This window comes from Callorhinchus milii, unplaced genomic scaffold (genome assembly GCF_018977255.1).
Source record: "Callorhinchus milii isolate IMCB2004 unplaced genomic scaffold, IMCB_Cmil_1.0 Scaffold355, whole genome shotgun sequence".
NCBI lineage: Eukaryota > Metazoa > Chordata > Chondrichthyes > Chimaeriformes > Callorhinchidae > Callorhinchus > Callorhinchus milii.
This window is the reverse complement of record NW_024705096.1, coordinates 61936-73665: the sequence shown is the minus strand read 5'-3', so window position 1 is coordinate 73665 and position 11730 is coordinate 61936. Positions and strand designations below refer to the sequence as shown.

The 11730-nt window shown below is 52.3% G+C and overlaps 1 protein-coding gene across 1 annotated transcript; it reads right to left on the bottom strand.

The window, feature by feature from the left end:
* Positions 1-826: 826 nt before the first annotated feature.
* Positions 827-11498, bottom strand: slc39a13 (solute carrier family 39 member 13; the record flags this gene model as incomplete). The annotated part of the gene is given in 9 exon segments (NM_001292298.1): positions 827-929; positions 2574-2706; positions 3510-3560; positions 4387-4476; positions 4795-4968; positions 6366-6493; positions 6733-6846; positions 7322-7678; positions 11321-11498. Coding segments are annotated over 8 exon segments (1115 nt in total), but the record flags the coding sequence as incomplete, so codon positions are not given.
* Between the last annotated feature and the right edge of the window lie 232 nt (positions 11499-11730).

Genomic DNA, 11730 nt, shown 5'->3' with positions numbered 1-11730 from the left:
ACAGCACTCACACCCACACAGCACACACCCACACAGCACTCACACCCCCACACACACAGCACTCACACCCACACACAGCACTCACACCCACACAGCACTCACACCCACACACAGCACTCACACCCACACAGCACTCACACCCACACACACCCCCACACACACAGCACTCACACCCACACAGCACTCACACTCACACAGCACTCACACCCACACACACAGCACTCACACTCACACCCACACACACAGCACTCACACCCACACACACAGCACTCACACCCACACAGCACTCACACCCACACAGCACTCACACCCACACAGCACTCACACCCACACAGCACTCACAGCACTCACACCCACACACAGCACTCACACCCACACACAGCACTCACACCCACACACAGCACTCACACCCACACAGCACTCACACCCACACAGCACTCACCCTCACACCCACACACACAGCACTCACACCCACACACACCCCCACAGCACTCACACCCACACACAGCACTCACTCACACACACAGCACTCACACCCACACCCACAGCACTCACACCCACAGCACTCACACACACACAAAACTCACCCCCACACACAGCACTCACACCCAGAGGCTCATACCCACACACAGCACTCTCACACACACATACACAGTGCTCACAACACAGGCTCACATCCACAAGGCATTCACATACGGCTCACACCCACACAGCACTCAAACACAGCTCACACCCATAAATGCGCACAGCACTCACACAGATTCACACCCACCCACACACAGCGTTCACACATAGAACACCCCAACTCTTGTTTTACAGTACAACTCACCATAAATCGGTCTCTTGAAGCAGATCAGGAGCCACATTGACCAGAGCGATGTACAGGAACCCTCCTGAGGTGAAAGGCAGAATCCAGGCCACGCTGTCTCCTGTGAGGATCAACACCATCATTACACACTCACTGACCACAACATGCTCACACTGACACACTCACTAACATGACATGCTCACACTGACACACTCACTGACCATACAATGCTCACACTGACACACTCACCGACCATGACATGCTCACACTGACACACTCACTAACGTGACATACATACACTGTTACATACTCACTGACAACAACATGCTCACACTCTTATACACTCACTGTCCATAGCATGCTTACACTGACACACTCATTGACCACAACATGCTCACACTGACACACTCACTGACCACAACATGCTCACACTGACACACTCACTGACCATGACATGCTCGCACTGACACACTCACTGACCATGACATGCTCACACTGACTGACCACAACATGCTCACACTGACACACTCACTGACCATGACATGCTTACACTGACACACTCATTGACCACAACATGCTCGCACTGACACACTCACTGACCACAACATGCTCACACTGACACACTCACTGACCATGACATGCTCGCACTGACACACTCACTGACCATGACATGCTCACACTGACTGACCACAACATGCTCACACTGACACACTCACTGACCATGACATGCTCACACTGACACACTCACTAACGTGACATACATACACTGTTACATACTCACTGACAACAACATGCTCACACTCTTATACACTCACTGTCCATAGCATGCTTACACTGACACACTCATTGACCATGACATGCTCGCACTGACACACTCACTGACCATGACATGCTCACACTGACTGACCACAACATGCTCACACTGACACACTCACTGACCATGACATGCTTACACTGACTGACCACAACATGCTCACACTGACACACTCACTGACCATGACATGCTTACACTGACACACTCATTGACCACAACATGCTCACACTGACACACTCACTGACCATGACATGCTCACACTGACTGACCACAACATGCTCACACTGACACACTCACTGACCATGACATGCTCACACTGACACACTCACTAACGTGACATACATACACTGTTACATACTCACTGACCACAACATGCTCACACTGACACACTCACTGACCACAACATGCTCACACTGACACACTCACTGACCATGACATGCTCGCACTGACACACTCACTGACCATGACATGCTCACACTGACTGACCACAACATGCTCACACTGACACACTCACTGACCATGACATGCTTACACTGACACACTCATTGACCACAACATGCTCGCACTGACACACTCACTGACCATGACATGCTCGCACTGACACACTCACTGACCATGACATGCTCACACTGACTGACCACAACATGCTCACACTGACACACTCACTGACCATGACATGCTCACACTGACACACCCACTGACCACAACATGCTCACACTGACACACTCACTGACCATGACATGCTCACACTGACACACTCACTGACCACAACATACTCACACTGACGCACTCACTGACCATGACATGCTCGCACTGACGCACTCACTGACCATGACATGCTCACACTGACACACTCACTGACCATGACATGCTCACACTGTTACACACTGCTGTTTGATCACGACAGCTTTGCGAGCACTGAATCCGATGACTGGCCACGGTGGACCTTACCTGTTCCCTCTGGAGATTGGGCACACAGAGCGAAGCAGGCCCCCAACACCCCGCCACACGCTGTCGTCATCTGCATCTTGGCAGCGCTCCAGCGATCAAACCCCGCCCTCAGCAAGATGGCAAAGTCCCCGATCTGTCAATCACACAGTGACGTGTCAGTGCCCAGCCACAATCACTGACTTTTAACGTTGGGAGGCTTCACTGGATTTACTATAAGGTGTAGTGACTGTGCATTTTGTAAGCAAACCAGATAATGGACCTGAGTAAGGGGAGACTTGTGTTTTAGAATGGTATTACTAGGGTTGGACATCAGAAACTAATGTCTATTGAACAGAGGCTGAGGCTTCACTGCTGAGAATCACTGCAAACTGGGTAGCGGGGAGGGATTGCCGGGACCACCACAGGCTGACAGGAACGGGAGCTGTATTTTGTAAATGAGAAACAAAAGCAGAAGTTGCTGGGAACACTCAGCAGCTCAGGCAGTATCTATGGTGAGTCCATGGTTCGGGTTATAGATTGCCCAGATGCTGCCTGAGCTGCCGAGTGTTCCCAGCGGTTTCTGTTTTTGTTGTAGATTTTCAGCATCCGCAGTATTTTGCGTTTTGTTCTGTAAATGAAAGTTTGCGAGTAATCTAGAAATGGGCAAAAGGAAGAATCTCTCAGGCAATGAGGCAGATGCCATTAGCTGCAGAGACAAGCGTAAAACAATCGCCACAGATGGTGGGAACCCATGTGAGAAAGTGTGTTCGAAGGTAGAGTGGCACAGTGCCAATCGGGAGAGATCAGGGGCTCGCGTGGATAAGTAGATGAATCTGACAGCTCAGCTTGATGGCAGTGGATGTGTTCAGTATCTACAGTAAACATCGAGGAGCACTGCTGTTTAATACTGTGCTGATCATCAAAAGATAAACCTTTCAAGTGGATAAAGTGACTCACCTCATGGGGTACCTCGTGCAGGAGGATGGCCAGGGTAGTGATTAGCCCCACCTGCAGGATAACACCAATCAACCCACTCTCCGTTACACTTCCCCTCACACTCACACCCCTCACCTCCCCTCACACACCTCCCCCTCCCCCCCACCAGATCAGCAAATACAACACAACAACAACAAATTACATTGTATACCACCTTTCACGTCGGGATGACATCCCAAGGCGCTATACAAATGTGACAGACAGGACAGCTGGCGTAAACCGCAGGATGGCTACAGATCAAAATCATAACAACAGACAGTGAGAATAACTACGCAGACAAAATACAACTGCAGCCAGAATATCATTCCATCCAGCAACACTGCTGCCCATCTCTAAACCAACACAATACTAAGACAGTGTCACATAAACAGCTATTCCTGAACAGTCTCCCAGAAAGCCTGGCTCCTTGGCTCTCCTCCCTCTCCCTGGCGGGCGCTGCTGGCACAGTACAAGGTGGCATGTAACAGAATGTAGAAACCATGAGTCTGTACCAGTAGCAGTTTGCATTTTAGGAAGTGGAGAGCATGGACCTGCTGGACTGGCTGATAGCAGACATACATATCCCTGCGTTTTGGCCCCAGAGAATGTGACACACACAGGCGGCTCGGGTTAGGGGCGGCAACAGGTTCGGGGCCACTTGTCTGAAACCCTTGGTCTAATTCACTCCTCCACCCTCCCCGAACCCCCTGGAACAGGTACCAGCCTGTGACTCCCCGCTGGGAGTATGTTATTATATATGCATACATACACACGCACACACATAACCCACCCACCAAACCCTTGGATTAGTTTCAGGGCAGCTGGAGGATCTGAATGGCCTCCTCCTGTTCCTATTTACCTTCCTGCTGACGAGGAAACTGCCGGCCACAGCCAGTCCATGTGTGAAGTTGTCAATCAGGTTAGCGATCAGGTTCAGGTAACCACTGATCTGCAAAACACACAGGCTCAGGGTGACACTACGGTCCCTCAACGTTCACCCCAAACCATGTCAGCGCTTCCTAGCCAAATTCTACACTCAACCTGGCTCCTCCCTTCCCCGTTCTCTCCTCTCTCCCTTCATCCCGCATTCCCATCTCTTCCTTCCATCCATCCCCCACCCCCTCCTCTATTCCTCCCTCCCCTACCCCATCCCCGCCTCGGCCTCTCCCCACCCATCCTCGCCTCGGGTTCTCCCTCATCCTCCCACCCCCATTTCGCCCCTCCCTCCCCCCACCCGATCCCAGCTTCTCGCCTCCTGACCTCCTACCTTTATGGCTTGCACTGGCTGCTCAGAGACTTTATGTTTGAGAGCAGAGGCCCGGCAGTGACCGTTTGGGAGCGCGATGAAGGAGCCACTGCAGCCGACACGGTGGTAGGAAAGGCCCTTCTTGTTCGAAAGCTGCTTCACCTGCTTCCGGCCATTAAGCACTCTGGGTGGCGCCTGGAAAAGAGCAGACCTGAGATCTGGGCAGCTAAACGCTCAGGACACAAGCAAAGGGTTATCGCAGAAGGGATCAGGACATTGGAGACTAGAGTAGAGTACATATTGGTACAGACTGGTTTGGTTGAATGGCCCGTTTGCCATGATTGCCATACTGTTCTACAGCAGCCTCAGCACTGCACCAAGTGGCCTCCGTTACTCACCCTCCACGTTGGCCATGAGAAATCCTTTGCTGTATGTATTGTAAAGTGTTTACACTTAAAAGCTACAAGCTTAAAGGGGATGAAGGAACAGAGAGACCTGGGTGTTCATATCAGTAAGTCTTTGGCAGGACAGGTAGATAAAGCTGTTAAAAAAGCATACGGGAGAGTAGGTTTTATAAGAATACAAAAGCCAGGAAGTTATAAAACACTGAGAAAGAAACTGAGGGGAAGTGAGGAGAAACATTTTCACACAGCGAGTTGTTGGGATCTGGAATGCGTTGACTGAAAGGCTGGTGGAAGCCGATTCAATAACAACTTTTAAGAGAGAAGTAGTTATTTGGGGAGGACAAGTTTGCAGGGCTTCGGGGAGAGAGCGGGGGAGTGGTGTTGATCAGGGCTATGGGGAGAGCGCGGGGGAGTGGGGTTGATCAGGGCTATGGGGGAGAGCGCGGGGGAGTGGGGTTGATCAGGGCTATGGGGAGAGCGGGGAGTGGGGTTGATCAGGGCTATGGGGGAGAGGGGGAGTGGGGTTGATCAGGGCTATGGGGAGAGCGCGGGGGAGTGGGGTTGATCAGGGCTATAGGGAGAGAGCGGGGGAGTGGGGTTGATCAGGGCTATGGGGAGAGAGCGGGGGAGTGCGGTTGATCAGGGCTAGGGAGAGAGCGGGGGAGTGGGGTTGATCAGGGCTATAGGGAGAGAGCGGGGGAGTGGGGTTGATCAGGGCTATGGGGAGGAGCGGGGGAGTGGGGTTGATCAGGGCTATGGGGAGAGCGCGGGGGAGTGGGGTTGATCAGGGCTATGGGGAGAGCGCGGGGGAGTGGGGCTGATCAGGGCCGAATGGCCTCCTTCTGTGGAGTATAATTCTATGGCTCTATGCATCTTAGTACTGTGAAGCATTCAAATACAGTTTGTGCAGTCTGCATTACAATTATTATCACAGCAGTTGACCGGCCTATATTGTTGTTGAACTGGCTCAAAGCATTTGTCGACAAACACAGCCGCTATTTGCATACAGCAATATCCTACAGTCATCAAATAAATGAACAATTCTCTTTTGGGGGGGGCGGGGTTTGTGGGCCAGGACATCTGGAGAATCTATCTTTTCTAACCGTGTCACGGGATCGTTAACATCTACCTAAACAGGCGGCGCGGCCAGGTGGGCGGAGGGATTGGACGTACAGTGAAACCACTTACTGTGTAACCGACAGACTCCTCCTCAGCACCCGTGTCTGGGAAAACTTTCTCCAACACGAAGAAAAACAGAAAGCCAACAATCACCCACATCCCCAGCTTCCGCTGTTGCTCATGGCTCTGACTTCCGCCTGCACATAGACAAGGACATGGGTCACACTGACCAGTGCAGGCAGACCACACAGAGAGACCGGTACAGGCAGACCACACAGAGAGACCGGTACAGGCAGACCACACACACAGATATAGACAAACTGCACACAGATAGGTACAGGTAAAGTAAATCCAAGAGACAGGTATGGGCAGCATACACAGAGTTGGGTAGACGGCCACTGAAGGCAGCACACACTGGAGCAAAGACATTGCTTACCTTGATTGCGGTTGCAAGTATAGGCCCAGGCCTCTGGTAACAGGTGCAGGAAGACATCCCCTAACAGGCCACCAATCGCAAAGCTCAGCAACTGCTTCAGCCGCTGGCAGCCCTCTGCAACCGCAGAAAGCAAGCACACACCAGTCACCCTCCGCACTGACTGTCAGAAATTCACCCCCTGAGATTGCTGGACACCCCAGGCCAGGACAGGGGTGATACTGGAGTGTTCAGAAATTCTAGACTGTTAATTTGAGACGAGATACCATCAAAATTAGACTAATTCTACGAGAGTTCGTAATCCAGATACCTGAAACTGCCAGAGCTCTCACACTATACCACAACCCACCCCACCATGGGGCTCCTTCCCCCAACATCACACCACCCCCTCCTCGCAGGGCTCCCTCCCACCACATTGTACCCCCCCCACCCCCTGCAGAGTTTCCACCCCACTGCAATATTGAGGGAAGGGTTCTCTGATCCACTCCTAGCACTCGAGCGCTCTGGGATGCTATCCTGCCTAAGGGGCGTTATATCAATGCAAGTTGTTGTTCTTCTTGTGGATGTGAGCTCCTCCACCCAGTTGCTTTACCTTGTGATCTGAGAGCAGGCCCGGCTTTGATGGGGATGACAAGCAGTGGGAAGATCCCGGTGAGCCCAACCAGCACGGCCCCAATCATCGAGCAGATCCAGGCCTCCACCCGCTCCCCCACAAACAGTTCCGACCAGGAGCGCAGCTGGAAGACACTTTGAGAGCACCACCTTTGATTGCCCGCAGCACCCTGTGTGGCTGCTGCCTTTCTGGCCAGCTTCTTGGCATTGGCACGGTGGATATCGGCATCAGACAACAATGGCAGGAGCCAGCACACATACAGCAGGAGAACCAGAGCTTGTGCATCCTTTTGTGTTACCATCCTGACGCTTGTGTAGACAGGCACCAGGCCATTCACTGTAAACAAAATACCTTTTCTGTGATTGTACACACACATGCACAGCCAATATACGCACCCAATACACCCCCATATAAACCCTCAATACACCGTGAGATCATATTTGTGATGTTTAATGTCTTTTTAAGGCTTTTAATTAATCTTTATATACGTTTAGAATGCAACCTACTCATAATGCTTTAATAAGGGTTTAATCCTTTAATAATCCTTCAAAAAGCAAACTTGTCCTCCCCAAAAAATAGATAAGAAAGTTGTAACTTTGAAATAATTGGAGTTGACATAAAGGGTCAATGGAATCAATATTGATTTTACTGTATCTATGGTCTCAGTTTTAAGAATAAGTTAAGCTGTTTGTATTAATTTAATAAACCTTGGATTATTACAACAACAGCAGCAACTCACACTTATAAAGTGCCCCCCTCAGAGCTTAACAATGGCGGAGCCCGAGGCCGAGCCAGGGGAGGGGGAAGGTGACTGTAATCGTGGTTGAAGAGGAAGGTTTTCAGGTGCGACCTGAAGATGGGGAAGGAGGAGGCGAAAGGGTTGAGGGAGGGAGTTCTAAAGTTTCGGGGTGTAGTGTCTGAAGGCACAGCCGCCGATGGTGGAGCGGAGGATTCGGGGGACACGGAGTAGGCCGGACCCAGTAGAGCTGAGGCAGCGGGTACTGCTGTGGGGAAAGAGGTTAGAGAGATGGGGGGTGCCAAGGAATGGAGAGATTTAAAACAAGAGTGAGGATCTTGAAGTGGACCCGCTCTGTGACAGGAGCCAGTGGAGTTTGACAAGGACTGGAGTAATCGGGGTCTGGCGTTTGGTGCGGGTGAGAATGCGGGCGGTGGAGTTTTGAATGAACTGCATTTTGTGAATACTGGAGGAGGGGAGACCGGCGAGGAGGGGGTAATAGTCCAGCCAAGGGGTGACAAAGGCACGGACAAGGGTTTCGGCAGTTTTTGGGGTGAGGCATTGTCAGAGACGGGGAATGTGGTGGAGGTGGAAGAAAGCGGATCTGGTCCGGGACCGGATGTGGGAGAAGGAAAACTGGGGATCGAACCTAACGCCGAAGTTGCGCTCGGATTCAAAGTTTTAAGGACAGGTTAGGTAGCTTGAGGTCGGAACCGTGGGACAGAAGACGTCGGCGGGAGCCAAACAGTATGCCTTCCTTCTTGTTGACATTTAACTGCAGGAAATTTGCGCTCATCCAGCTCCTGATGTCTGACAGACAAGCTGGGGGTTACAGCTGGAGGTGGAAAAGTAGAGTTGAGTGTCATGGGAAGCCAGTGGAGTTGGGTGAGGAAGGGGGTGATAGGGTCATGGAGTCTGGTGGGGGTGAGGATGAGGGTGATAGGATCACGGAGCCTGGTGGGGGTGAGGAAGGGGGTGATAGGGTCACGGAGCCTGGTGGGGGTGAGGAAGGGGGTGATAGGGTCACGGAGCCTGGTGGGGGTGAGGAAGGGGGTGATAGGGTCACGGAGCCTGGTGGGGGTGAGGAAGGGGGTGATAGGGTCACGGAGCTTGGTGGGGGTGAGGAAGGGGGTGATAGGGTCACGGAGCCTGGTGGGGGTGAGGAAGGGGCTGCAGAGTTCTGGATGATCTGCAGCCTGTGGAGGGAGGAGTTGGGGGCTGACAAGCAGGGAGTTTGCACAGTGGAGTCTGGAGGTGATGAAGGCGTGAACAAGAGTTTCAGTGGCCTGAGGGTTGAGGTAGTGGCAGAGTCGGGCGATGTTGCGGAGGTGGGGAAGGCAGAGCGGGTCATGGCACAGACGTGGGGTAGAAAGGACAGTTGAGGGTCAAACCAGACCCCAAGGTTCGGGACCGGCTCAGTGAGGGGGAGTGAGCCCCATGGATGGTGATACTGTCAGCCCTGAGGTGAGGAGGCGCAGACGGGAGCCGATCAGGAGCCTCTATCTTGTTGACGTTCAACTGAAGAAAGTCTCCTCCAGGGCTTGATGTCTGACAGACATTCTGTCAGGACAGCAGTGGGTTCTGGAGACGGGGGGGGGGGGGGGGGGCAGAGAGGGAGAGTTGGGTGCCATCCGCATACATGTGGAAGTTGACTCTATGTTTGCGGATGATGTTACCAAGAGGGAGCGTATAGATGTTGCAGAGGAGGGGACCGAGACGGTGCGGGGGCTGGAGGAGAAGCCGTCTGTGGAGATGAAGTGGAGCAGTGTGAGAGGTATGATCTGAACCCGTCGAGGGCAGAGCAGTGAAGGTTGAGGTGAGATGAGAGGCGGTGGATGAGGATAGAGTGGGCGATGGTGTTAAAAGTAGCAGAGAGGTGAAGGAGGATGAGGAGGCAGAGGGAGCCCTGGTTGCAGATGGACAGAATGTCATTTGTCACAAAGACCAGGGCGGTTTCTGTACTGTGAGCGACACAGAAACTCGATTGGAGGGGTTCATGAAGGGAGTGGCGGGAGAGAAAGCTGCGAAGCAACAACTTGTTCCAGGCCCTTGGAGAGGAAGGGGAGGTTGGAGATGAGGCAGTAGTTGAGAGCAGAGATAGGTCCAGGGAGGGTCTTTTAAGGAGTGACGATGGCTGTTTTTAAAGGGGGTGGAAATGGTGCCAGTGGCCAGGAAGAGGTTTATGATGTCAGTGAGTGGAGGGGCAAGGAGGTGGAGCTGGGAGGTAAACAGAGGGGTAGGGATGGGGTCGAGGGACCAGGTGGTCGGTTTCGTTCGGTTTATAGTGGTGATGAGAAAGGAGAAGGAGATAAGTCTGAATGTGCAGAGGGACACCCCACCAATATACACCTTCAATACACCCCCTTAATATACAACCCCCCACCAATATACACCTTCAATACACCCCCTTAATATACAACCCCCACCAATATACACCTTCAATACACCCCCTTAATATACAACCCCCCACCAATATACACCTTCAATACACCCCCTTAATATACAACCCCCCACCAAAATACACCTTCAATACACCCCCTAATATACAACCCCCACCAATATACACCTTCAATACACCCCCTTAATATACAACCCCCCACCAATATACACCTTCAATACACCCCCTTAATATACAACCCCCACCAATATACACCTTCAATACACCCCCTTAATATACAACCCCCACCAATATACACCTCAATACACCCCCTTAATATACAACCCCCCACCAATATACACCTTCAATACACCCCTTAATATACAACCCCCCACCAATATACACCTTCAATACACCCCCTTAATATACAACCCCCCACCAATATACACCTTCAATACACCCCCTTAATATACAACCCACCACCAATATACACCCTCAATACACCCCCTTAATATACAACCCCCCACCAATATACACCCTCAATACACCCCCTTAATATACAACCCCCCACCAATATACACCTTCAATACACCCCCTTAATATACAACCCCCCACCAATATACACCTTCAATACACCCCCTTAATATACAACCCCCCACCAATATACACCCTCAATACACCCCCTTAATATACAACCCCCCCTAAAATATATCCTCAATACACCCCCTTAATATACACCCTCAATATACCCCACCCGAATATACAGCCCCCCAATACACAACCTCTGTATGCACTCCCCACCTAAATATACATTTGAACACACCCCCTCCCCCAACAGCGGTACAGCCGGAGCTACAAAACCTACAGCAGCGCTGCTCCGCTCTCGTTAAACCGTCGGAGCAGGCGATGGCCAAGTAGAAGCCACGGTTGCCCGCGGCCTAGCCCTGCCCTGCGCTGCCGCTGCCTGTGCTGCCGCCGTGTGCCAGGCCTCGCGCTCCGGGGACAGAAACCGCCGATACCCCGTCACCAGCCGCCGCCACGTAGTCAACATCAGGCACAAGCCCCGGGCTCCCTCCTCACAGCACACAGCGCGCCACCGTCACACAGCGCGTCACCGTCACACAGCGCGTCAGCGCGTCACCGTCACACAGCGCGTCAGCGGCACACAGCGCGTCAGCGCGTCACCGTCACACAGCGCGTCAGCGGCACACAATGCGAGTTTGAATTCTGACCGTTAAACGGTCACGTCCCGCGCTCACCCCGAACCCCCCCTCA